The sequence below is a fragment of the Phalacrocorax carbo genome, chromosome 6 (assembly GCF_963921805.1).
Source record: "Phalacrocorax carbo chromosome 6, bPhaCar2.1, whole genome shotgun sequence".
NCBI classification, from domain to species: Eukaryota; Metazoa; Chordata; class Aves; order Suliformes; family Phalacrocoracidae; genus Phalacrocorax; species Phalacrocorax carbo.
The window spans coordinates 61,874,631-61,902,307 of record NC_087518.1 but is presented as its reverse complement, the minus strand read 5'-3'; the positions used below and the strand labels follow the sequence as shown (position 1 = coordinate 61,902,307).

Here is a 27,677-nt window from a genome sequence, read left to right as displayed (position 1 = left end):
ACTGCATTTTTGAATGTTTGCCGCCTTGGGTTTTTGCAGGGACGTCCCGGAGCTGATGGTGCCAGAGGAATGCCAGGAGAGCCTGGTGCAAAGGTAAATAATAATGAGACCTGAAGCTTTATTTCAGTCTTGGAATAGGCCGGACAGATTTTATGTAGGTACCACGGTTTCTTCCAGGCCAACCCAAAATTCTTCTCTCAAGTGAAAATACTGAGGTTTCAGATAGCTGGGTCAGATGCAAGAGCTGAGAATGAATCATCCATTTAGAATATGGTAATTAATGGTAATGGCTGGTAGTCTGACCTTGAAGTACCTTGATTCGTGGGGCATGATTCCTCTCCGAGTCGGTTTCTAGTTACAGAGTATCAACAGTAGTAAAGTCAGTTTTGCAGCTGCAACCTTCTCATTTCAGTGTAGACTCCTTTTTATAAACAGCCTAATTACAGCACAGTGAAAAAGTTTGCGTGGCCTCTTCTCTTGCTTTAATGCATAGAGCAAATGTTGTGAGTTTGATCTATGCGCTCCCCTCCATGTGTTTCACTCAGTAACAGAAGTGTACGTATAACCAAGGGTAGAAATGAACTTCCAGAGGGAAGGAACACTTTATTAAGAGTAATACAAAATGAAACAGTCATTTACTGAAGCTGTGGTTTCTCCTTTCCTAGGGTGACAGAGGATTTGATGGTCTTCCTGGCCTCCCTGGTGACAAAGGTAACAGGGTAAGAAAAACATGTATATTTATACAACAACACATTGATACCCTCACAGAAATAATGCACTATTCGTTAAGAATTGCACTAAAGACTATGGGGAATGTTAAAGCAGCACGTCAGCTTTTTACACTACGGAGTATTATCTGTATGGTCAGGTAATGTATTCCCCATGAAACATTTTGGTAACATCAATCAATCAATCAACATGTATATATATTAATGATTTAAATATATTTTCAGAATTCAGATCACTTCTTCAGCTAGGTTTTTCTCTAATTTTTCTTAGTTAAGGAATTTGCCCGTTGGATTTAAAGTGATTGTTAAAGGAAGTAGTAATAGGAAAAGGAAATTAGCACGAAGTGTCTGTATCAGGAGCACGACAAATTTTAACCTGCTGAGAAGCTTGCTCAAAAAATACATTTGAATATTTGAACTGCAAACTGAATTGTCCAGTGTGGCTTATCCCAACTGCTGCAGCTTAAAGAAAGATCAGTCAGGACAGACGAGTTAGGAAAACCTGAAGTAATACTTGAAACAACCAACGCGCTTGCTCCGTGTGTCATACCAACCTGTAGGATGAGACTGCGTCTTTCCTTACAAAGAGTAGAAATAATCACAGCAGGGGATTTCTGCTTTACATCACACTCTTAACGTAGATGCCAGTAAGAACATACTCTACTGAATGTGCCTCCCTTGCCGTTGTCCTGGTAAGCGCAGCGCGCCATAAAAGAAACAGCGAGTGGGAATCTCCACAGAGCCGTTCCCGGACGTGCTAAAGCTTGATGACGGAGGCACGATTAGAGCTCTCGCCCCCGCTCCCAGCGCGTTACAGCACAGTTGCTGCACTTCCCAGCAAATCTCAGCTGCGCTGCTGACTGGCCCGTAAGGTAGTCCTTCGCAATAGCCTCGAAGGATGCCCTTTCGAGTTCTGTGTGCAATGGGAAGAGAGCTCCTAGCGTCATACCGAAGTGCCTTGATCCTCTTCCATCGTTCCCTCGTACGTGAAGAGTGGGAAGCGAGCAGCGCACCGCACAGCCGGCGCCCCGCTTGGGCGGCCAACCGGCAGAGGGGGCTACGCATTAAGCTCTTGCCGCTGCTCCCCTCTTGGAAGGCTGAGCAGAAACTGGTTCGGAGTCAGGGAACGTGCGTCGGCTTTCCAGCGTGCAATGCTAGAATTGTCTGTCTGTGGGACCTTCCAGGTCATAAAGACTTTTTTTTTTTTTTTTCAAATATTCTATTTGTTTCATATTTCCTAAAGAAATAAAAAACCTAAAATAGAAGTGTAAGTTTGGGTTGAAATTTGCAAAATAGTAATGAAAATAATGACTTCTTTTCATCGTTTCTTTCATCCCACTATTTAAAAATTTCTGCATTCTCATGTTTCTATGGAAATCTTCCGTAAAAGTACAAAATTATCTTTCTGAAAGCAGCTCAATTCAAAGCCAGATCAGATGGCTGTAGCTCTTCAGCTTCCTATACACTGACAGCATATAATGCAAATATTCAGTTCTCTTTAGCTTGCAATAAAGAGCACAGAAAGATGAGAGAAACGCTTTTTCTGTCGTAGTTATGTTTCAGCTGTAAGAGAACTGCTGTTGAAAACCCGTAACTTTAGAGTAGAAGTTTTAGGACTACTTTTAGAATTAGTCATGTTTGAACTGTGAGTTGCAGATTGGATGTCTCTCTGAGGTCATGCCTCTGTCAAACGCAAGTTGTCAGACAGGAGTTACTGGATGACATTCCCTGACTTCTAGTGTAGGGGAGGTCAGACCACATGGTGTAATGCTCCTTTTAGCCTCAATATCTATGACTGTGAACTTTTCTTATTTAGATATACGAGGTGCATGACCCTTCTCCAATATAAAAGCAAGACACTATATACTAGAAGAAAAGGTCTAAGGCAAAAGAAATTCAGGCTTTAACAGACTATTTGAAGGAAAGAATTAGAGCATTGAAGGACTGATAATGATAAGAAGTTTTGTTCTTACTGCATGACAATACCAGGACACCGAATGCAAGCTCCTAATCTAAGTGCCATGTGATTGCAAGACAAGAAAGGTAGCCCTTGAGGGGATGAACTACTTCAGTACTTGAAAGCTGAAGTCAGTCTTCACCTAGATATTAATGGGAAGCCAGAGCACAGACCATGTGTCATCCCTCAGGAGTGTCATGTAGAAAAATACATGCTCTACCAGCAGATCATGTTGAGTAGTTCCAAAACTTAGCAAATAATAGAAATTGCTGTATTAATTCATTTTGCGGGTATGAAAGTTCAGTTTATAGTGTTTTATTCTCTCCCATGCGTACTCCAACATACAGAGGACAGAAAGGCAGTAGAATAAAATCCTGACATCCCTAATATTAGGTAGCCCTGGGGTAAGAGAGCAAGTTACCTAAAATTCCCTTGGAAAGTTTGAAAGAGTAAAGAATGGAGCCACTAAAGAGTGACTCCATATATATCTGCTAGGATCCACAGCAGTGGCCAGGCTCCTTGGAGACACTGATAAAATTAAGGAAAACAGCATGAATAGTTGGGTTTTGTCCAATGCCAGAAGGAAGTCACAGTCTAAAAACCCGCTGCCCAGAAAAAGGTCAGTCAGTGGTGTCTGAGCTATGCAGCACACTAGTTCTCTTTAGAAATGGGGAAAGAAAAATAAATCCTAAAAGCATGGTCCAGAATCGACTGAGGCTCTGCATATATAGACTTGAAAAGCCCCAGCCTCTGAGGGGAAGTGTGGAAGTCTGGCTGCCTTCCAAAGCCTCAGACAAATCAGTCCCAAGGCTCTCAGTGACTGGTGCCAGGGTGCGGTGCTCGGAAAGGTGGTCAGTGTGCTTCACCGTGTACTTTCCAGGGCCCAGCAACTGGGCTATTAACTTCTGACCCACGTACACATGCCTTATTTTACTGGCAGGAACGCGTTGTGTAGGGGGAGGGGGACGGTGCCGATGGACAAAGGAAAATGTGGGTAACGCTGCCTGTTGTAGCAGTAGTTTGTGTGTGCTCTGGGGCCAAGAGTAGCTACAGAGTGAAATTTTACAAACACAAATAGTTCATTGTTTCAATAATCATTTGTTTTTATACTAGTGTAATAAAAGACTTTGCGGAGTACTAACCTACAGATTTGTATCATTGTGTCAAGACGTGTTTTGACACATCAGGCTTCAGCTAACACATTTCTTTTCGTTTCCCTTCCAATCCGTTATTGTTTCCAGCAACAGATGTCTTATTTTAACAACTTACCTTACCCCACAGGGAGACCGTGGCCCACAGGGACCTCCTGGCTTACCTGGTGAAGATGGATCAAGAGTAAGTTGCTATTTACACAGTAAAATCTGCAGCGAATCTTCATGTAATGGGAATATGGTCATGATACATGTTCTTGTTTTCTAAAACTTCTATTCCCTTTATACAAAAACAGGGAGAAGATGGGGAAGTTGGACCGAGAGGTCTCCCAGGTGAAGCTGTAAGCAATGCTTTCTTATTCTTCTGTTTCTGTTACAAACAAAAGTCACTCTCAGACTGTTTTTTTTTCTTTCTATTGAACAGTTCTGAATTCCAGGTATGAAAATTCCCGCATGCGTGTCTGTACAGAGGACTGATTCTGGCTGAAAAGGAAAGGAACAGTTTTGTTAAGGGTGAAACACTACTTACAGGATTAGAATTAAGTCAGGGATATGTCCAGCCAAGTACACACAACTTCCAGAATCACAAAGGCTATTTCCTATCCTATTGTGTAAAATCAGACACTGCAGTCCCTCGTACATGAGAATATAACCAAGCTCCTGTTGCTTTGAAAATGTTTTCCAAACATCTGTTAGAAAATAAGGCCTGGCTTCTCCTCTTTTTTTGCACTACTGTATTTTTACACTTGTTTCCACTGCTGTCAGCTGGAATTCTGCAGGTGCTGTCACTGCAGAGCAGAGTTCTGCATTGCAGGCAAGAAATCAAGCCTCAGAAGGGGGAATTTTACCCTAAATGTGTGATATATGGCTGCCTACTCGCAAAGTAGGAAGGAGTCGCCGCAGAGTCAGAGTACTAGTGGTTCGTAACTACATCATACATGAGAGGACTGGAGACTCAGTCCTGCCTACTTCAGCAGCGTGACATGAATGATGACACAAATGATGAAAACTAATATTTGTTTACATAGTACCAAGTCAAAAGATTATGGTACAGACCAAATCTTGCTCACCTTATTTAGGAGAATAGCCCTTGGTCTTCTGTGGAATTTTTTAGGGGTAAGAGGAACAAATGTGATCTTGGTTTCCAGAATGCCTTTCGTTTATTGTCATAAAATTATTACTACTTTTTAATTATTTATTGGATCTTCACTACAAATGAAAGCACTGTTTTGCACTTAGAATAGTAGTGTAGAGTGTGACAGACCGTCATGTTTTCTGAAGACAGGAATACAAACATGTATGCTACTGTTCAGGTCAGACCTTCAGGCCAAGACGCTGCTGAAACTTTAGTGGAAGATGCTGTGCCAATGTTCTGCACCAGGAAATAGAAATAGTTATCTCCTGGCGTTCCCTGAAATGCCCATTACAGCAGCTGAAAAAAAGCTTGCCCTTCCACTGACATCCTGTTCAGACATATGGTGGCCTTCAGGAGACTCTCTTACCTGGGGCTTTTTTCCTTTTTTTCCTTCCTTCCTTCCTTTCTCCCGCAACCCCCATGCTGCCTTCCCCTCATCCTTCCTACTCCTTCTGACGTTCCTTGCCCAGTCCTGCTCCTGGGTCTCTCTTTGTTCAGAAAAAAAGCATGCAAGTATTAATAAGTGTTTCTTGTCTGACAGGGTCCACGGGGATTACTGGGCCCCAGAGGTACGCCTGGTCCCCCGGGACAACCGGTATGTCTGAACTGTCTCGTATTTGCAATTTCCAGAAGAAAAATAGAAGCCCACTGAAAGCTGCTCATGTTTATATTATTTGTTGTAGGGCATTGCAGGTGTTGATGGACCTTCAGGCCCAAAAGGAAACATGGTGAGTAAGCAAGCTGGGAATTAAAAAGGGAGTGGATTCTAAAAATCCTTCCCACATTCTCACATCCTTGCCACTATGCCATCACTTCCGTTTAATTAAACTTTGCTGTCAAAATATTCAGATTCATTATGATCTTACATAGAGAAGAGAAGCCTTCTATTACTTAGTTTTCAGCCCAAGGGCCTAGCCATGCTTTCTCTCAAGCTCCTTTAGCACCATGGACTCCAGTGCCTAGGTCCTATGTGTGGGCTGTTATTCTCAGTGAAAGAAAAGGCTATGCTATTCATTAGCATGAAAAAATATCATACTGGATAGGAGGTTGGTGGTAGACTTTAAAGAGGGAGGGACAAAGATGAGTTTGTATTCCTTTCAGTTCTGACAATGAAGATCTGTAGTGCAGAAATGCAAACCTAATGCCCTGCTATTTTTTTTTTTTTGCATGTTAGGGTCCTCAAGGGGAACCAGGACCTCCTGGTCAGCAAGGAATCCCAGGCCCACAAGTAAGTGTAAAATAACTCTCAAGAAATGCGATGTCATGTGCAGCAAATGTTTTATAAATGGAAATTACTAAAAGGTTAGCTTTTCATGTGCAGAACTGATAAAGCTTCAAGGATTTTATAAATAATGCTGCAAATGTGCCGAAGGCGGTGGGAGCAGAGTTTTCAAGTAAGCTTTCAGAGGGATTTTTCATTCAGGAGAAAAATGACTCATTCAGTGTTCCTGGAATGCAGCAGGAACGGCCACACCTGGAGGAGGGTTCTGAATAGGATCTTGTTTCAGACCTACTGCCAAAATAGTGGCTTGTGCAAAAGCCTCACACAAAACTCCTGATCTAACTTGTAAGCGGGGGGAAAAAAAGCCACGTCTATTTGCCAGTGTGTTTAACCAGATTAATGAGGGACCTTTGGTGGGGTGAATGTATGTATATTGTTCTCCCTGGTTTCTCACACTGGTTTCTTTTTAACAGGGGCTTCCTGGTCCGCAAGGTCCTATTGGACCTCCTGGTGAAAAAGTAAGTTACAGCATTATTCTGGTATTTCAGTGTCAGTTCTGTGCAACAACCTTGCCTATGTGCTTTAAAGGCTTTGCTGTGTTTTACAGAATAGTAACCTAAGATCTAAAAATCAGCAGATCTTCCTGAAATCATCAAGTAAATGAACAGCCAATGGAGGCCTGGCTTTCCTCTCACATACGCTTTTTCACAAGCATAATTTCCTCCCTTTATTTTGGATGAGTTCTCCATTATTAGCTCCAGAATCCCATCTACAATATTAAACAGGGTGTCCCTGTATGTAAATGAATTTCACAGCAAGCTGTGAAAATTATTTCTATTAATATCTTTTTTGCAACAAAGCTTCACCTGCTCAAGCCTGAATCCGTTCTCTTTTTTCAAGGATTATATTTTGGCATAACTGCAGTGTAATTGGCATACTGCAACGTCACTTGGTGGTTTGGTCCCGATCTGTTTGTACGTGGTCTTGTGGTTTGAAACGTGTCTTCTGTTAATTTCAAAAATGTCACTACTGAATTTTAGGCTGATTTTACTTTTCTCCCCTTTTTGCTGAATTCCTCTCTATTGATTCTTCTTTGATTTTGCTCCCTTTCGCTGTTTAGTGTACACTTTATGTATATGCTGATATACTTTATATACTTTAGTACAGACTTTAGGGGAAATTGAAGGGGATTTTAGGGAAGAGCATACGTGCTTTTCACCTGCCCATGGGCCTCAGAAGTATTATTCTAGCGAATGGGCTAGGTCCCCAGCGTATGCGTTCCAGAGGCACCATGCCTTTCAGCTATGAGCGCTGGGGTTCTGTAACCTGTACACTTGGCCTTTGATCTTGTTGGTGTCTTTAATATGGTGAATCCTTTTATTCCTGAAATTCTAAATAATAGGGGTTTTTTTACACTGGAGGATTCTTCCCCACCTTGTGGGGGGTGTGTGTGTGTGTGTTTGTAGGGTATTTCCTGAAGCCTGTTCTCAGGCAAGAACCTCATTGGAAAATACGGGTGATTTGTATTGGCTAAAGATTGTAAGAGCTGGCCTTGTACTTACATATTGTATGACAGTATCTTTCTGGGTTTGGTTTTGTTATATTTTTGGTTTATCCCTGATATCCATATCAAGGGATTTAGGTATACAACATTTTCTATCCTTAGCTCTTAGACTTAAATGTATTGGATATGGGTGTTTTTTTTTTTCCTTTTTCCTTCCTCGTTTTTTTTTTTAATTATTATTTTTCTTATAGCTACTCTACACCTGGGGTGGGTTCGCCAGTTGTTTTAACAGAAATTAAAATACTAAAAAGATTTAAGGTAGTTTGCTGGTTTAGGATGTATTGTCCTAGCAAATGATAGAATGTTTGCGGTTGTTCTGAAGATGTGTCTCTGTTACTGCGTTTAGGGACCTCAAGGCAAGCCTGGCCTTCCTGGCCTTCCTGGTTCTGATGGGCCTCCTGTAAGTAACCAAAGATTTCATCCCTTGAATCTTTAAATACTTTTACCAAGTAATAAATGTTTCTGGATACCTGTGTTGCAAAAAGAAAATGGAGAGTAAAAGCACTGGTAGTCCTAGCTGGCAACAGCATTACAAAATCCATCTAAAACCCCTGTACCATTTGAGCTGTTAAAACTAAGAGAACTACATTTTTGAAGCAGCTGGTAAAAATGGCTGTGGGCTGTGAAAATGTGGTCCCAAATGGTGACATGCAGCTGAAACATCTGCAGGGATGTGTAAATAACCTAACTGACACACAGAGGGCCAGATACTGTTTCACTGTCGTCCTACTCTGTCAGTACGGCAAAGCAAGTCATCTGTAAAAATGCTCACCACTTGTTTTCTGAGGAAGCATAGAGCAGACTAGATCTTTCTCCGCTTCCTGACCTAACGTGCATATTACAGCTTTGGGCTTCTTTCACTGTCTACGCTGGGACAGACCTAAGGCAAACTTGAGAGTCTTGTGATCGCCAAGGAGTTCAGCTTAGGTCTGAGGATGCGTTCACTCACGGGAACAGAGAGTGCAACCACCTGAGCAGCGTTGCTTACAGTTCAGCCGTTAAACTTAACTGGAATTATTGTTCATAATGACATTCATATGCACTAGTTTTCTTGCACCAAAACCTTCATCTTTTTATACCCCCAAGAGCCACTAGGCCGTCAGTGACTTCTCAGACCATCTCTCTCCTACCCATGCCATTTTGCCTTAAAATTTTTTTTTAGGTTAAATCTGCGTTTCTTAAACCTGACTTTCAGCAGGTTTTTGCTAGGATAAGAACAGAACTGACTGGAGGGGTTTCACTGCCTAGATGCTTAGATTACAAATAAAGAGTTGTACCCAGAGCTCTCACAATGGCTCTTTTACCGGCCAAAGTACCATTTTCATGGGGAATGTTAAATATGCAATGATAGTCCAGCTGGAGGTCTATATCTTGAGTCATTGTCTAAACATTTGGACTTTCCCACTTATCCTTTTCTGCACAGGGGAAACAATATTACTTTCCAAACATAAGCATTATTCTAAAATCTGCATCTTTTTAGACCTCGAAAGCGGGGGGGAAGTGCTGTAAGAGCTATTCAGGTGTTAGCTCAGGTCTGTACGTGATACACATCCCTGCTGCGGTGGGCTGACCCCAGTCAGCAGCTAAGCACCCAGCCAGTCACTCGCTCATTCCTCCCACAGCGGGATGAGGGAGAGAATCAGAAGATCCGAAGCAAGAAAACTCATGGGTTGAGGTAACAACAGCTTAACAAGTGGGGCAGAACTGCACACACGAGCAAAGCAAGGAATGCGTTCCCTCCTCCCAGTCTGCAGGCAGATGGCTAGCCGCTTGCTGGAAAGTTGGGCTTCAGCACAAGTTTGGGTAACTTGGGAAGACAAACACCATAACCATGAATGTCCCCTCCTTCCTTCTCCTTTCCCTGACTTGGATTGCTCAGTGTGATGCCATATGGTACGGTGTATCCCTCTGGTCAGTTCGGGACAGCCGTCCTAGCCGTGTCCCCTCCCCGCTTCTCGCCCACCCGCAGGGGTTAGAACAGGGCAAAGAGAAAACCTCCATGCCCTACAAGCACTGTTCAGCAGGAGCCAAAACGCCGATGTGTCGTCAACACAATTTTAGTCACAAATCCAAAACACAGCGCCAGGTGGGCTGCTGTGAAGAAAATTAGCTCCCTCCCACCCAAAATTGTCATCTCCCTGATGCACAAGTGGCTTTGTTGAGAAGGAAGGGCAGGAGAGGCAGGTTAAACTGAGTGCCTTCTAATTGATGTGACCTATTTACGACCGTAGAATTACACCAGCGACTGAAGGCGATGAGCAGTACCTTCCTGACTGCAGTGAGCTTTGTCGCTGCTCCCGTGATAGCTGTGTTAAGATCAGGTGAAAGCTCAAGAGCATTTTTTTCAGGAGATCAGGAGAATTCTTGCTGCGCTATCTCGTTTCACTTCTTTGTGAGAAAATGTCCTTCTGTTTTGAAGGTGAGATGTTAAAAGCGGTGTATTATACTGGAATTAATGGGAATCTAAAGGGATACAAATACGCCCTCTAATAGCAGCATTTTAAAAGTCATTTAATGTTGTAGAGACCTCTGATACTGGACGGAGGTTTAAAGTTTAGGACAGGAGAAAACATATTCTAGGAGACGAGGATTAAACAACTGACATACGTACATTTTAAAAAACAAATCACAAATATTCAGTGTCAGTAAGACGAACTCTTTCAAGGCAAATTAAAAATCACTGGTAAGCAAGTATCAAACACTTTTAATAATTCTTTTAATAAAGAACACATTTTAAACTGTTTTCCGAGGCCAGAAAAATGAACGTCAGCACCAGGTGTTTGTCATGTAAGATTAACAGCCACATCAAAGTCGTATCTCGTTTGACACACTGAAAACATTTTGGGATGTCAGTGACACCAAAACATGGATGGTTTTAGTAACTGGCTACGTGTTACGTGGGACCGCATGCTTGGCGAAACTGGAGATTTACTAAGCTCCTCTAATAAGACTGACGAACATCAATAGAAAAATGATTCCTGAGTGATTCTCATAAAGAGTGATCTTCTATTAACCTTTAGTTTCACTAAATTTCCTTTAAATTTTGTAGCATTTTACTGTAAATTCTGTCAGAAAGGAAAACAATGGATTGGTTAGTCTTCTCTGCGCTGCAGTATTGACAACAGTGATACAGACCATAAACATATTTTGTTTTTAAAGCAAGTCACTGTTTAAAACAGGCGTAGAATATTAAAACTAGATCAGCCTTCTGTTGGCTTCTGCAATAAATTCCATAATCTTTTAAATAATTTTAGGAACGTCTTCATGCTGTAATATTAATCACCCTGCTTGTTTCCAGATCAAATTTGAGTGTCTTGCATTAAAAACCTCATATTGCTGAAGCATCAGCTGAACACAGGGGGCGATCAGGGTATTCCTGAAAGCATTGGCATTAGCATAACCATCGCCCAGCTTTTCCTTTGTTATGTAAATTGAGTCGGTATTGAAAGGAAATTCTTTCCTCAAAATGTTGTGTGTGCTTGTTATAATACAGAGGAAGGGTGATTAGTGACCTGAAATTCAAGTGTTTAAATAATTGTGGGTTTATAATAAAATTTCACTGCCAAAAAAAGAGTATTTTCCAAACGAGATACGTTTCTCTTAAATCAGGGTCATCCTGGCAAGGAGGGTCAGTCTGGAGATAAAGGCGCATTGGTGAGTTTTAAAACTTTTCCATTTATTTACATAGCTTTCAAGAGAACCTTTGGCAGTTTTTCAGCTTTATGACACGTTTGTTGCTCTAAGAACCATTTAGGAAGATAATAGAAAACCGATGCCACGCTCAAAACAGCTGTGTGCAGATAAACATACTTCTTATATTCTAAATGTTATAGAGATTCTAAATAATACAGAGATCACAATCAGTTTTACTTTAATAGAGTAGAGTTGGATGGGATGGCAATCATTAAAAGTTGCATACATTTGATATAGAACGCTTGCAAATAGTCTGAGTTTACAGTCCCATCAAGAGAGCACCCGCTAGGGTTCTTCAGAACCTTGTATTCTGAAGATTTACAACTGTGTGCATGCACACTGTTATTTTGAGGGCACAAGAAACAGACACGGTCAAGTCAGTGACTGTGAAAAGTCATTTCTTCATGAAGCACTGAATGGTCTTGGGGCTCCTTGGAGTGTTCTGCTTGCTTAATATTGACCCTTATGTACCCAGAATAGCACCCTTTTTGCAGTACTGATTTCAGTGGCAATACTAAAAGGTTCTTTCTGGGATAAACAGGGCATTTCAGAAAGCACAATTCCGCTGACACCAGCATATTACCATTTGTCCAAAGTGGTGTTATCTGTTAGAGGCTTGTAGATTTTACCCCCATTTCTTAAGAAAATACAGCTTACGCAGAGCGTTTCTGTTTGAAAGTACAGGTCTGTGACCACCTGTCAGTGGCTCCTTATGCTGTTTTGATAGAAAATTTGATAGAAAATTTTCTTTCTCGGAGATGCTGGCAGTCTAAAGGTTTTGTGAAAAGACAGCTGGAAAGGGATAAAAGACCTTATCAGTGGCCCGGTTAAGGAAAGGATTTGTTACCTGTCCATCTCAGGCTTCGGAGAATCAACAGCGCAGCTCAGCCTCGGGGGCAGATCTGTATGTTCCTTGCTGCCACTGTTCACAGAGCTCAGTTTCTTTAGACGCTGCCAGCAGATTGCATAGTATCCAAGTTAAGCATCTTTAAAATGTTCAGCAAACAGTAAATAACAGCACGCTGACACCAGTCAGTAGTGATAGCACCAGCAGCCTTTCAGCTTTCAGGTTTGGAATCTCTTATTTTTAAAGACCATGATTTTTATTATTATCATTATTTTGATCTCAGCTTTTGACTTGTGTCATCCTCGTAATTAACATACAAATTTTCTCCAGTAGGACACCACTGGTTTCGAATTGGCATCTTTTCGCTTGGTTTTGTTTGTTTCTTACAGTTTCCAATTACCATTGTTGCAGATAATTTGCATTGTGGGTGGATGTTTCCCAAATATACAAGTAGAACCAAGTTCGTAATTTTATTAATAGCTTCATAGTGACATTGAAGGGTGCTTTGTGATGCCATGACTTTTCTTAGTGGCAGGCAGCCCAGTGTTATTTTGATGTCTCACACACGACTGCTGCGCTATAGTGAGAGAACAAGGATTAGACTCAGAAGAGAGCTGCTTGCTAACCACGTACTGTACAAACAAAGGTTCTTTACTCCAATATATTTTAGGGGCCTCCAGGTCCTCAGGGTCCCATTGGCTATCCAGGTCCTCGTGGTGTAAAGGTAAGATTTAGTTACTGGATTCCCCCACCCCACCCCTTTTTGAATACATACATGTGTGTAATTCTTTATATCCTTTCTTTAGGGAGCTGATGGTGTCCGTGGTCTCAAGGGATCCAAAGGTGAAAAGGTAAACCTGACTGCACTGAATTCCTTTCCCTTTTCCTGTGTTCCTCCTTTCACTGCAACGTCTTGTGTCTCCTTCACTACAGTGTGTTTCCTCTTGCAGCAGTGGGTTTATTTTTGCCTTACCCAAAGGGCATACCAAGCCCAGTTCATAAATCAGTGACCTCCATGGTTATTTACACTGGTACAAAGCGAATATAAAACCTTTGGTTATGGGAATGGTTTTGGATCCTCTTCACACCAGTTTAAGTAACTTCTCTCTAAGGTGCTCGTACGTAGACAATTAGACATCCCCTCTCTTGTTAACAGATGCTATAGTGGATACTGAGAAGCTTGTGCATCAGAGAGATTTCTGGTGATAATAGTATTAATTTATCCGTTTTGATAGTGCTGTAGGCTAGATTTTGGGGTTTTTGTGTACATCTTCCAATGGCTTTCTAGCTTCCGGGTATTTTTGCCCAGACATTCGGCTTTGCCGAAGTGATGGACAGCCCCAGCCAGATGCATATATGTGAACATGAAGAAAGCTTTCACATCCCCCTGATACCATTAATGCTGTACGTAGAGCTCTTACTAGAGCAAACACCAACTACTGCGACCTCTACTGACTTCTGATGGTCTGCAGTGGCTGAGACCACAGCCAGTATTGGTTTAAATTCCCACTTCCCTCAGCACTCAGAACGAGAGACAGATAACAAACCCCATCAGTCACACCTCCTGACCACACAGGCAAATTCAGCCTTGGGGCTCTGGTGGCTTCTCTGTATATATTTACAGCCATTTCTAAAGCGGACGACTCACGCTTGCCAAGAAGCCTCGGTTTCAGCACTAGAGATCTGTCTTTCAGGCTCAGATGCCAGGAGCTGCTGTACATTTTCAGGCTTTCCTACACCACAGTTTGTCTAGCCTGCATACTCATTTTAGAGTTGCTCATTAAGCTGAAAAAGAGTGTGTTCGATGCCTGTGGAGACTCGATGGTTCAGCAAACCAGATTTTCTTGTGCCTTATTGAGTGATTTATATCCAGCTAGGACAAAATATAGGACTCACATATAAATAAGCTTAATATGTGTGTGTGTATATACGTGTGTGTTTCAATGATGACCTGATTAGCATCATCTCCACAATATTTCTGTGCTCCTAAGAATGGATCTCGCAGTCGCAGTAAGACACTGAACTCTCTTGAATACCTCAAAAAGTCACACAAAGGTATTTCATAGGTTGTCCTCCCAGTGATTTAAAGGTCTGGTACCAGGCCTTTTGTAGTGAAATTATTCGGGTGGCATTACGTGGGGGAAAGCACTGTAAGAGACAGAAATAAGTGAACTGATCATTCAGGAAAGCCTCTGTAGATCTGGAAGGGTCCCAGGGATATCAGAGGAGCTCCGTCGCTGTACTGACCGGTAAATGTGACTAGAACTCTTTAGCTATTTTAGTTTTTGTTAACAGCAGAAGAGGAAACAGAGCGTTCAGCTCTCTCCTCCTGCATGGAATAACATCAACCTCTCGTAGATCCCAATAGCGGGAACCTCACTGTGAAAGCTGAAGAAGGGTTTCAGTTCATTTGGCAGCCATTTGGTCAGTGGTTGGCACACGGTCAGTCCTTTCTGAGATGTTACAAAGTGTTCTCATATAATTATTACTGCCCGTGGCCATGACTGAGCAGCTTTTACAACTGAAGCTTTTTTCATGTATCCTGTGCTCTGCCTTTTTCACCTCTCTCTAAATTTTAAGAAAGACCACCTTGAAGTTTTAATTTATGCAATATAAGATGATCATATTCACCATCTGGAAAGCATGGGAAACGCGCTTTCAGAGTGGTTTTTAGTATATTTTTTTCAATGAATTGTGATGGATCACCTCATTTTTTTTCACATGAACACATACTATAGAGAAACTGTATTTGCTTTATTATTTTTTTTAAAACTTTAACGTCTCCTCGCCTATTTCGAGTTGTTTACCACTAGCAAAACTATTTCTGTCACCCTTTCTAGGGTTACTTGCTGCATGCAGCATGACTACTTCTGAACAAGGTCAAAATGGCTTTAGCCTTGCAGTCTGTCTCAGTTACTGATCAGGAAGAAGAGGAACCTTTTGTGGACCCAGGAACGCAAAATACAAACTGCGTTTTCAATGTGAGGGTGAAACAGAAAGCCTTTCTTGTTTTTTCTCAGTAACGTGGAGCACAGTATCAAGCTTTCCTGGCTTTATTGACAGTCCAAATATTACTCAGATTCTAAGCCAGCAATATTCAACGTATAAAAAAAGCTAACAGCATCATAGCAAAACGTTTTACTATGTGCTCATTCATCACAAAGACCTTTGCTCCCAGGAGGTAACTAAGCATCAGATAAAAATGCAGTCAGTAGTCTTTGTTGTCTGGATATTGGAGCAGCAGTTGTGTGATGAGTTAGACTAAGAAAGAGGGAACCAGGAGCTGATCAGTTATGCTAGAGCAAGCAGTGAACTCCACGGAACAGCCCTGGAGATTTTGGTTTGTATCTGAACTAACTCATAACGGGTGTAAAGGAAACCTGTCGGAGTTCTGTCTGCTTGTACTTCAGCATGGAGACCCATCCAAATGCTTGGAGTAAATTCCCTGCCAGCATTTACTAGCCAGTAAATAAGTAATTCTCACTAGGAATAACAATAATGCGCACCTGTTTTGCCACTGTATATGGATTCAATCTTAACGTCCACTGGTTTTATTGCTTTCTTTCAGTCACATCAGCCAATGAGAGTAGGCAGAGCTGGGCATTGCCAGGCATCGAACTACTACACAGAAATGCCTGCTTCTTTTAGGTTATGTGTGTTAATATATGTCTTTTTTTTTTAATTAAGATGTCACAACCAGCCAATGTTTTGATTCCTTTCATTATCCTATTAAGGCACTAATTTAAAAGAAAAATTAATTAAAAGGGAGGTTCGGCTATCAAAAAGAATAACACTGAATAATTTGCCACTGATTTTTTAGTTAATTGAATGGATGATCTTGTTAAAAAGAGTGATATTCAAAAGAGCCGAGAAGCTAAGAAAGGACTTTACAAGATAATTCATAGTAAAACAGAAGAATTATATTGTCTCTATCTTTAAGCAGATTTTGAACCGCTGTTATTAGGAACTTTGGAAGTAAAAAGTCATTGTACGTAGTGCACTGACATACTTTCTCTAAAAGTAATAGCTATATTGCATTTTCTGGTGTCTGAAGTTCTCACTTTATCTATGTAAATTATTTTTTTCTGTAGTGAATGTATTTTCTTATTCTGCCTGCAGAAAAAAGCAATCCTCACTATTACTAAAAGTTGTTACACCCATTTCTGCCTTTTTTTAGGGTGAAGACGGTTTTCCAGGATTTAAAGGTGACATGGGCCTTAAAGGTGACCGGGTAAGCATTTATTCATAGCCCATATATTCTGAAAAAGTTTAAGTGATATGATTACAAAAGGATCACTGAAGTGAGCAAATACATTTAAACCAAAAATAAAATAAAAGCTAGTAGCTTAAATTCTTTCTATTCCCTGTGTGTGCACAGATTTGAGCCAGAGATTTGCTTCCTGTGAATCAACAATGGCACAGTTATAAAGAGGAAGAGAATGTCAGTCTTGGATATCCTTTTCACTAAGCTTCCTCCCAGGGAATCTTCTTCTCCAGATTCCAAGATCTCTAGTATTTCCCTAAGGAAAATTAATCTGTCCAGGATAAAGATGTTTCCATTCCAACCTAGCATCCTGCAATCTGAAATGTTGAGTATTTAGCCCAACGGGCACTTGCTTCCTTTCATGGGAAGTATTGAGGAGGTTCTAAAAAACCCTCTCACAAGAGGCTCCTGGCCTGTACCTATTGTCTATATACATAAACTACTGTGAGGATGGTATCCACATAAGTAGTTGGATGCAGACATTTTTCTTTCTATGGGCTGTCAGAGTGCCTTCACAGGAATATGGGGAAGGAAAAATAAGAATACAAATCCAAATGCAGCTCTGCTTAGGCAGAGGCGACTGGGCCCTTACACTTGTGAAAGTAATATTCAGTGCCTTGCATTTGTGTAATGAACACAGATTTCCTAATTGGAAACTGGACAGGGCTTTGAGCAACCTGATCTAGCGGAAGACGCCCCTGCGTATTGCAGAGGGATTGGACTAGATGGTCTTCAAAGGTCCCTTCCAAAGCAAACCATTCTGAGTCTATGATTCTATGATTCTGATCTCTATTTACATTTATTGCAAACTTATTGTCAGGTAATTGTAGGTAGTCTCTCTAATATATGCATAAAGGCAATTGTTCCATATTTATAAGGTGGTGTATTTTAGGGAGAAGTTGGTCAGCCAGGTCCACGAGGAGAAGATGGTCCAGAAGGTCCAAAAGGTCGAGCAGGTCCATCTGGGGACCCAGGTGCTGCCGGTCCAGCTGGGGAAAAGGTCGGTAGCCAGATATCAACATAAACGTGTCATTGCCTCATAACATAGATGGAGCCCATGATCTTCATCACTAAAAAAACCAAAGCCTCCAGATCTGCAAAAGCTTTAGTTACCTAAGGGTAGCTTTTATGAGACACTGCTAGAGCAGACCACCAGAGTTCACATTTGAACAAGCATTGGGAGTCATTATTTTGTAAGTATACAAAAAGTTATAATACTTCATCGGCACGTAAGGCAGCTAAATTCTCGTCCCACATTACGTACAGTGCACACCAGCTAAGGAAAGTATGATGCAAAGGAAACAGTTGGGCACAAAGGAGGATAAAGGTGCTGCTGGAGAGGGAATTAATACTCACAGTCCTATTATGACAAATTGTGACGTGAAGATTGTTTTAAACAGAAAATGTATCCTGAATAAAAATCCAAAATAGGCTTGGCAAAGTGAAAGGGGCTGTTAAAAGGGAGGGCTGAAAAAAGGATGGCGATGTGAAATACAGGAGAGAACAAGCACAGAGATAAGTACAAATCTCTGTAGAATCCTGACCTCGACAAAACCCACTTGAGATTGATACAGGGGAGGGAAGGAGGCTGAGGAATGCGTGTGTGGGTGCCATATCTCACTGGGTGAGAGCATCAGAAAAGGTCATTTCAGCAGTGGCATTTTGGAAAACTGGGAAAGAACGATAGCATAAAATAAACCCAAAATGATGATTCGGAAATGTGTATATTGTATTTCACAAAAGTGAGACGATGCTGGTGAAAATATTTCCTTTTAAATTTTCTGGTAACTGTGGCTTTAATGCTAGTTCTCTCTTGAAAAGAATAGGCCAGAAGGTGCATTTTACATTTCTTTCTCACTTTCGCTGTCTTGAAAATAGGAGCAGTTAGTATTTTCCAGCAACATCCCGTCTGACATCACAATTAACTATTTTCGCTGTCTTTTTATCTATATATGGTCTTTTAAAGTATACATTGAAATCTTAGTAAGTATGTGGTACTACTAAAAAGGTAACAAGGTTCACAACTAAGAGTTTTGCCAGGAAGGAAAAAAATGTATTCAGCAAACTTGGGAACAAACTCTTCATCAAAGGTTGCTACTTTTTGCAAGTATGTCATTAGCAGAAGTTCAGAAAGATGTTAGGGTTATAATTTGAGCCTAATGTTGTTATAAACTTTTAGCAAAGTACATACCCGAACCCTCAGTTCACTCATTACAGGAAGGTTTTATTTCAGGTTTACTTAACTATTGGGAACTATTTATGCATTCACGTTCTCCACAGTTTTGCAAGATATCTCACCGGCTATTAGGTCACTGAATTGATTCATTAGGTCATGGATGAAAGAAGAGATAAAAGAAGAAACTCAGAAGTATTCTCCTACATGAATGCAAGCTGAGTTCCCACCAGAAATCAGTGTACTCAGTTTTAACTCGATCAGCAAAACAATCTGGTATAATAAGGGTCATATTATCTTCACCTACAATATATTTCCATTCTCCAGAAAGAACTGTATTTTTCGTCGCAATGGTTGTTTTCGGTATCACTGACCTGACAAAAATGTAAGAATATTAGGAATCTTACAGAGATTTGTATTGTTGTCCTATCTGCAGAATAATTAATTGCCTAAGGACATCTACAAAATAGTCCGTCTTTCCCAAGTGTTTATAACCTAAGGAAAAAACCCAAAGTAAACCAAACTAAAACAAACCAAACTTTATTTTATAGTTCTTCATATTCAAGTGACTCAATGTGAATATAGATTCATGTTTTCAAGCTTTTCTTCTTCACTATGACATATATGGGACTCTCACAGTCTCACAAGTCCAGAATCTGAAGCCCTAAGTATTGGAAGATATTTGAAAAAATTATTGGTGTTGATAACACTCTTACCTGGGCTTGGAATTGTACACCCGAGGTTTCCCTTTTCTACAAATATTTGTACCTTTTCTTGCCCACTGAAAGTCAAACATCATCTGTGGATATTCTGTGGATACTTGGCCAGAACGGAGTGGGTCAGAGGAGCATTCTGTGAGGTTGGGCCTGTGATATTTATTTTAGGGCAAAGACTAGAATAATCTTTGCGAACTCTTAGACCTCCCCACAATATTAGGGAAGGGCCTCTGAGACCCATTTTCAATGTCCTGTTCCCTTGTCATTCCTATGACTTAGTTCATGCAAAGGTGCGACTCTTCCATAGTAATGGAAGTACCAGGGTAGTCCACTACTCCCTACGTTCAATTCATGCCGTGACAAGAAAACTCTCTTTCCCAAGTAGGTCTAGGGCTGGATTTGCTCTGTAAAGAAAATGCCAAAAAAATATAGTGCCAAAAAAATGAGGAGCATATCAGAAAAGAGCTAATAATCGAAAGCCGTCTGTATCCACACTCAAAACCTAGGCAATTGGGCTTGCTTGATCATCAAATCAGGGACGAAACTTTCGGTGAGTTTGGCAAGAGTCTGATGCATTGTCATGCTGCAGAACATTTCAGTCCTTATAATGCATGCAGCTTCTTTCAGTGTGGCACATAACTGGCAGCATTATAATTATTTCCATAAATTGAAGAATTCTTCTGCAATAATTTCTCAGCCAGGCACATGCACTTACATGAATACCCAGCAGCTTTATTCGTGTGCTGCATTTTTAAAGAATAGACGTGTTTATTTTGGCAACTTTCCTTTCCCATACAGGTGTCTCCTTCCTCTTTTTCATTATCTTTTTCATTCAAAGATGATGGAGAGTGGCTTAGTGACAGCATCCGCCAGCTCCCTCAGCACTCATGGGTGCATCCCATCGGGGCCCATGGATTTGTGAGGATCCTGTTTGCCTCGGTGATCTCTGACCCAATCCTCCTCAGCCAAGGGGGAGTCTTCCCTTCTCCAGACTTTCTCTCTCCCCTCTGGGGGCTGGGGTGCCTGAGGGGCAGCCTTAGCAGCCAAGGTGGCATTCAGTCCCTCTGCCTTCTCTCCATCCTGTGGCACCCACCTCGTTCAGCCATGGGCCCACAGTTTCCCCAGTCTGTCTTGTACTGCTGATGTATTTGAAGAAGCCCTTCTTGTTTTCCTTGACATCCCTTGCCAGATATAGTTCCAAGTGAGCCTTGGCCTTCCTCGTGGCATCTCTGCACACCCTGACAACATTCCTATATTCCTCCGAAGTGGCCAGTCCCTTTTTCCGCATACTGTAAACCTCCTCCTTTCTTTTGAGTTCCTCTACAAGCTCTTTGCTCATCCATGCAGGTCTCCTGGCTCCTTTGCTTGACTCCTTCCTCCTAGGGGTGCACCAATCTTAAACTCGGAGGAAATGGGACTTGAATACTGACCAGCTGTCTTGGATCCCTGACCTTCTAGCGCCCTAACTCATGGGATTCCTCCAAGCAGGTCTTTGAAGAGGCAAAAATTAGCTCTCTGGATCCTGAACTCCACCATCTCATGGTCACTGCAGCCAAGGCTACCCCAACCCTCACGGCCTCAACCAGACCTTTTTTGTTTGTTAATACGAGGTCCAGCAGCACATCTCGCCTCGTTGGCTACTCCACCACCTGTGTCAAAAAGTTATCCTCGATGCTCTGCAGGAACCTCCTGGATCGTACGTGCCTCACCACGTTGCTTTTCCAGCAAATATCAGGGTGGTTGAAGTCCCATGAGAACGAGGGCCTGCGATTGTGAGGCTACTTCCAGCTGTCTTTAGAAGGCTTCATCAACTTCCTCTTCCTCATCAGGTGGCCTGTAGCAAACACCCACGACAGTGTCACCCATATTTGCCTGCCCCAAAATATTTACTCACAGGCTCTCAACTTGTTCTCCTTCCACTCCAAGGCAGAGCTCGATGCATTCCAGTTGCCCCCTCACATAAAGAGCAACTCCCCCGCCTCGCCTTGCTGGCCTCTCTTTCCTAAAAGGTTCATAGCCAACCGTGACAGCATTCCAGTCCTGCGAGCTGTTCGCTGGACTGGGATTTTTATTTAAGTTGAGGGAAATAAGCCCACTGGTGATTAATAGTTAAAATGAGACATTTCTTTAATTGAATATTATATTCCATGAAGTATCATTACTCTCAGTTGTGGGAAAAATATTTTCTGTAGAAGTTTGCTGAACCACGAAGGAGAATAAAATAAAATGTAACACTGCCTTCTTATTGCAGGGTAAGCTCGGTGTCCCCGGATTGCCAGGATACCCAGGAAGACAAGGTCCGAAGGTGAGCTGTAAATGAGCCGTGTACCTTGTGCTTTGACATTAGTCATGATGGCAGCTGTTTTATTTGTGTGTTTGGGGAAGCAGGGTGTGGGCATGAAAGCAAAGGCCATCTTTCACATTTTCTTTCCTGGAAATCATGTTCTGAAGTAAAATCTTTAAAAATGTTGGATGCCTAAAGCAGGCTCCTCAAGGAGCACTGTCTTTCCTCTTCTTAATTCTGCCTTCAAACCTGTGCCGTCCTCTCGTGAGTTGTGGTTGTGTGCAAGCATCAGGCTGGCATGCAGTGAACAATTTGAGAATTGAAGGAGCTGCTGATATGCTTGAAAGAGCGCCATATTGACCCCTAAATGGACGCTGATAGCGGTGGCAATTGGCCGTGTGGTACAAGGATTCCATTTGTGTCATTACTGTGTCTTCCGTAGAATAAGCCGCATTTCTTTGAAACGTACAATTTACAATTTTCATTATGTTTTCCTTTTGCTTCTCTTAAGACAAACGTGACAAAACCCAACCCTGAGCTGATCTGTGTGCCTACCTCTATCCTTCAGCTACCTTTTAGGTTTTGATTGCAATAGAAAACCATACCGGTGGCTTCTGGTTTAAGTGAAGGCTCATATTTTTAAAACATTTTTATGGAACATGTTTTTGAAAAGGTCATCCTACCACAGCTTTAGTAAATGGGCACACTAAATTAATTGCAAACTCTCTTTTCTGAGATTAGCAAGAAAGAAAAAATGGAATAAAAACATAATTCTACAGACATTTCCCAGTGAAGAGGAGGCCATTAGGGAGACATTGCATCTGCAGACTGCCTCAGAGGTGATTCATCTAGGGAAATATTGCGAGTAGAAGAATCCCTTACCCCTTTTACATAACTGAACAATCAACCTGCAGTAAAATCCTCAACTTTGCTCTACTTTAGCGTCTATTTTTATTTTCGCATTTGAAATTATGATTTTTTTGGAAGAAATACAATTTTCTGGCTGGCTAAGCAAAGGGTTTTTCTGACTCTGGCCTATACTTTGGCCCTTTTCAGTCAAGTGAATGAACTATCTGAAGAATGCTTATTCTTTGAACCCTCTGAGTTAGTGAAAAATATCAAAACCATCTATGGAAAGTATTCATGAGAATTATTCACCTTGAGAGACATGGTTTTTCGCTTCAGTTTCGCTTTTTGTTCTCCTTTAGAACTGTCTTTTGAACAGTCTGGGATCAAAGAGGCTTTACCTTATTCATTCCTAAGAACAAAAATGATATAACGCTTCAAATAAAACTCAATTGATTCTTTTTTCAGCGAAGACTTGATCAAGAATTTCATTACACTCAATTTTTATCACATTCAAATTGGAGATAGTTCTCAAGCTGTATTCACTGCTTGCTCTTCTAATTCGTCACTTAAACTTCCAAGGAAGAGTAATAGCTACAATACATCAAGTCCTTAGAGACTTGTTTTGAAACTTATTCACAGTCCAGCTCAAATTAACATAAGAGAGAGAGAAAAAAGGAAGCAGAAGAAAAACCTATTAGCTGCGTAAAGCAAATAATACAGGGAGAAGACTTCTTGTCAAAAAGGGTCACAGCGTTCTTTTGGTTGTCACTTACTTGCTTTTCATTATTTTTCTTGAGAATTGTTCTTAGAGTACTGCCGTTATCTGATAATTTTCACTATATTTTTTCTCCCGTCCAGTCCCTCTTGATTAGCACAATCACAAAAAGTACTGTATATGTAAGATACTGACAACCAAGTCATGCCTATTGATGCCTGATCATTAGAGTTTGTTTTTTCCTCTGGCCTTTTAATTATAAACAGTCTTGGGCTTCACAGAGTAGAATTTCCAAGGTTTTATTCACAGTTTAAGTTATTACTGGTGAAGAGTTAAAAAGAAAGACAGTAAGAAGGAAAGAAAGGAAGAAAGAAAGGAAAGAAAGAAGGGAAAAAAGAAAAGAAAATCTCCTACTTTTCCTCCCACCAGTGAGTATCAGTCAGGGTTTCGTTAGAATCAGCACCAGTGAAGTTGGACTGCGCCTAAGTCATTAGTGGGTAATTGGAATGATTGTGTGAAACAAGATTCATTAAAAGGAGAACATAAGTAAGACAAAGAGAAAAAAGGAAAAAATACTTACTGACGTTTCAAAGAAGAGCACCAAGAAATTCCATTTTAAGTGTTTGTTACATAGATTTTATTTGCCACTGAAATGCTCGTAGCGAGCTGCGGAGATACAGAGGCGTTATCACGGCAGGGAGGCCGGCCGGTCAGTTTTGGCTGACCAAACCAAACAATGCTTTGCTTTTCATCTCCAGTCACTTAAAAGTATATTTCACCAAGCCTATCACCTCTTTAATCCCAAGCCCCTTATGACAAATTAACGCCTTGGCAGGTAACAAGTCTGCTGTCCCTCTGGACCCGTAAACCAGAAATAAATAGTACTGCTCCGACTAGACTGGGCAGTTAGCGGGAGGAGAGGGGAGGAAGAGGAGAAGCAGGAATAACGCCTGGGAGCAGTTTCTGTATATGGGATCAATCTCCCCATAAATCTTGCTTATGAGATGAGCACATGAGCACGTGTACAAATGGCATGTGTCGGTGAAATGAAGCCGGCCAGCGGTCAGCCTGCAGTGAATAAAGCACCTGGAGTAATTTACAGCTCAGTAAAGCGAACAGAGGACCGCTGTTCAGATGTGGCAACACCTTGCAATTATTTTGCATGAAGTTATTTTGTGAAAGAATTATTACACTGTGAGGCAACAACGCCTTGTTTTTTTCCTCTTCATTATGTTACAGTTATTTCTAGTGGGCTGTTACTGATAATTTCTTTCCTACTGTTAAAAATGGTGCAGATTTAATGAATACTTTATTGTCCAGTACGATGACAAATAATGTCCATTCTACACATTGATTTTTTTTTAATGCATTCTGGACTTGAGGCGTTATGGTAAGTTAATTTGCAGCTATTCATCAGAGCTGTCACACTTGCGAGTTTGACGTGTACAACGTACGTGACTTCGCAGGTGTGCTTTACATACCAATTAAATGTTGCCTGTACTGCTGTTTTGCTATTGATATCCTCTGATATTTGCATTGATTTCTTACGTAGGGCTCAACTGGTTTCCCAGGATTCCCAGGTGCCAATGGAGAGAAAGGTGCAAGGGTATGATAATTCATGCTTGCATGACCCTTCATTAACCTTTGGAACTCAGTGCTGTGGGAAGTCGCTGAAAGCTCAGGATACAAGTTACTATCTAAAGAACTATCAAAACAGGCTTTTCACAGTTAAGGTGAACCTCTACAGTTACGTAGCAGAGGCCATACTGAGGCACTGGTTCTCATTCTTTAGGGTGTTCACCTAACTATACAGGAACGCAGACACTTTCTCGCTGTGCGCTGCTACCAGAACTAGATATTTGAAAAAGAGACAAGAAATCACCTTTGCTGGAGCATCTTTTTTTGACAGTATGGCTGAGTGACTTGGCAAGGCCTATTTTCCCGTATCCCATGAATTATCCTGCTACGGTGCAATTTACCCTCAAGGAAATTCAGCTTGTATTTCATAAGTACTCTGATTTGCTACAAGCTTTTTTATAGGCTGAGCTTTGAAAATGCAAAATATACCAGAGAAGATGAAGAACGTGTACTAGTAGGTATATTAAAAAAGAGATGTAAAATGACAGCTTTTGCTGCTTTGTTTACTTGAAGCAGGTGAGGGAAAATGTGTTATGCATACCCTTCAAACTGTAAAAATGAAATTTAGGGTAGAAAGAAGGTCACTGTCCTGTTCTCTCCAAAGCTCAATTGTAGGTAGCAGAACATGTTATTAGAACGATTATGAAATGAAGAGGATGAGTCAGAATTCATAGATGATAGCAACTTAAAGTCAAACTGAAGTAACGTATATCATTGTTCTTAAGAATCTGTTTTTATTTGCAGCCCAAAACCAAGCAGAAATTCCTGTTTTTAAGATGAAGTATAGGAAATTCAATTGCATTTGCCTTGCTTATGTATGATTTAAATTCTTCTTGTAGTATTTTAGCTAAGATAAAGTTACGTTGTTCTGGACAGACACAAGCAATAAAACAATGTTCAGTTTGTCCTTGTTGGGAAACATGAGATGTGACTGCTAATCAAGACATCAGACTAAAAAAACAAGCAAAATAATAACATCAAAAAGCAGAGTTAAAATTATGAAAATCTAATTATATTGATCTGTTGTCAGGCCTTCATAAAGCTTTCAGTTCAGCTATGGCACTAACCACATAACTAACACCACCGAACTGCACGCATCCTTAAGTATTATGCTGATCATCAGCGAGAGAATAACTGCTGGTTTTGTAATGTCGATCAGGTATTATTAATCTTGCTCAAAGGGATATCACTGTGTTTTATGCTACCATGCACACTGGTACTAGGAAAGGCAGTCATTGACCCTGAGTACTTCACAAGCTCTCTGGCACTTTCAGAACAACACATAATTTTTATTTTGATAAGTGAAATGAAATCAATATTAAAAAAAACCCCTCGAACCCACAAGAAAATGCTCAGAAAAAACAGGCGAGTGCATTTAGTTGGTTTCCAATAAAAGCAAGCTTTACGCTGAAACATCTCTGCTGGTTTTCTGTCGCTGTTGTGGTTACCTCAGAGATTAGAAAGTGCCAGTCATCAGGTTCCTTTTTCTACCTGGAGAATACTCTCTTGAATTTTAAGCTTCTTTGCATTAGAATGCACAGCAATCCTAATGCCAAGCCTAAGGAAAGAAATCTGTTCAGTGTGATTAAGAGATATATTGAAGTAAAAAATTAAGAGCTAGTGTTCTGGCGAGCCCCGTACCTCTGTGCCAGTGTGCAGAATCCTGGTACGTATTGCAGTCCCTACTCCTGCTACGCAACGAGAGAGGCTTGCCCTTTCTTTGCTCTGTTAACCTGTGGGGCTCTCCATGGGAACCTGGGGACTTCGTCTTCAAGGCTCTTATTACCTTGGAAATGATACCAAGCCCTTTAGACTACTGCAGAGGGACTCTGCTTGTTCTGTGCCATCTTCGCTACTATTTTAAAGTGGTTTAAAATTGTGCTCCTGCCTGTGACAGAATCTGGCTCTGAGGCAAATTTAGCGCATTTAGCTACAAGTCCCAGTGAACTCAGAAAGATAATCAATTTTATCAAGGACCGTGATTCTGTAAATTGAAATGCAAAGGAGGTACTTAAAAGATATCATTTAAATCTAAGGGAGTTGCACTTTGCCCCTGCTTCCATTAAAAAAAAAAACCCAAAACTTTATCTCACAAAAGAGTGTCTGCTAAGGTGTTTCTGTGAACTTTTCTCTGCAGGGACTGCATGGGAAACCAGGCCCCAGAGGACAGCGAGGACCAACAGTATGTACTTTTGCTTTGCAGTTTAGAGGCTTTCAGATATTATTTGCCTCCACTATACTATGAAGAATTATTTTGATTTGATTACAGTACCCAGTAATTATCCTCAAGGGCATCTGTGTTAAATTGACAGGGTCCACGAGGCTCCAGAGGTCCCAGAGGTCCCACTGGCAAACCAGGCCCCAAGGTAACTGTCAAGCACACTGGCTAGACTGGCTACAGGCTCTCTCTTTTAAAGAAAATAGAGGTCTCGTCTTTGAACATACTGTCCTTCCTTTCTAGGGCACTGCAGGCAATGATGGTCCTCCCGGCCCACCAGGTGAAAGGGTATGTGAAAGCTATTTATGTACCTGTTGGTTTTCCCACTATGTAGGAGTGGGATTTGAGGGTGGGAGGGTTGTTTTATTTCAGTTCTCCCTCTCATGTCTTTGCCCTTCTTCGACCAGAGTAACCAGAACTAACAAAAACCTGAATTCCAGTGACGCTTTCCATCAGTGCGAAGTTATGAACGGGGTGGCTGAAGTTTGCTGACAGCTTCTTCCCTCTGTAGCTCAGTTCTGTA

At 41.2% G+C, this 27,677-nt stretch overlaps 1 protein-coding gene across 4 annotated transcripts in view; it reads left to right on the top strand.

Moving 5' to 3' along the window:
• Window positions 1-27,677, top strand: part of COL11A1 (collagen type XI alpha 1 chain) — a 164,754-nt gene that overhangs the window by 71,485 nt on the left and 65,592 nt on the right. For all 4 annotated transcript variants that reach the window (XM_064455620.1, XM_064455617.1, XM_064455618.1 and 1 more), the window contains 19 exons: window positions 40-93; window positions 666-719; window positions 3,967-4,020; window positions 4,133-4,177; window positions 5,513-5,566; window positions 5,655-5,699; window positions 6,146-6,199; window positions 6,667-6,711; window positions 8,104-8,157; window positions 11,367-11,411; window positions 12,968-13,021; window positions 13,104-13,148; window positions 16,475-16,528; window positions 17,454-17,561; window positions 21,702-21,755; window positions 24,851-24,904; window positions 27,074-27,118; window positions 27,249-27,302; window positions 27,398-27,442. In XM_064455620.1, the coding sequence (XP_064311690.1) occupies window positions 40-93; window positions 666-719; window positions 3,967-4,020; window positions 4,133-4,177; window positions 5,513-5,566; window positions 5,655-5,699; window positions 6,146-6,199; window positions 6,667-6,711; window positions 8,104-8,157; window positions 11,367-11,411; window positions 12,968-13,021; window positions 13,104-13,148; window positions 16,475-16,528; window positions 17,454-17,561; window positions 21,702-21,755; window positions 24,851-24,904; window positions 27,074-27,118; window positions 27,249-27,302; window positions 27,398-27,442 (1,017 nt within the window). The remainder of the gene's footprint in view (window positions 1-39; window positions 94-665; window positions 720-3,966; window positions 4,021-4,132; window positions 4,178-5,512; window positions 5,567-5,654; window positions 5,700-6,145; window positions 6,200-6,666; window positions 6,712-8,103; window positions 8,158-11,366; window positions 11,412-12,967; window positions 13,022-13,103; window positions 13,149-16,474; window positions 16,529-17,453; window positions 17,562-21,701; window positions 21,756-24,850; window positions 24,905-27,073; window positions 27,119-27,248; window positions 27,303-27,397; window positions 27,443-27,677) is intronic.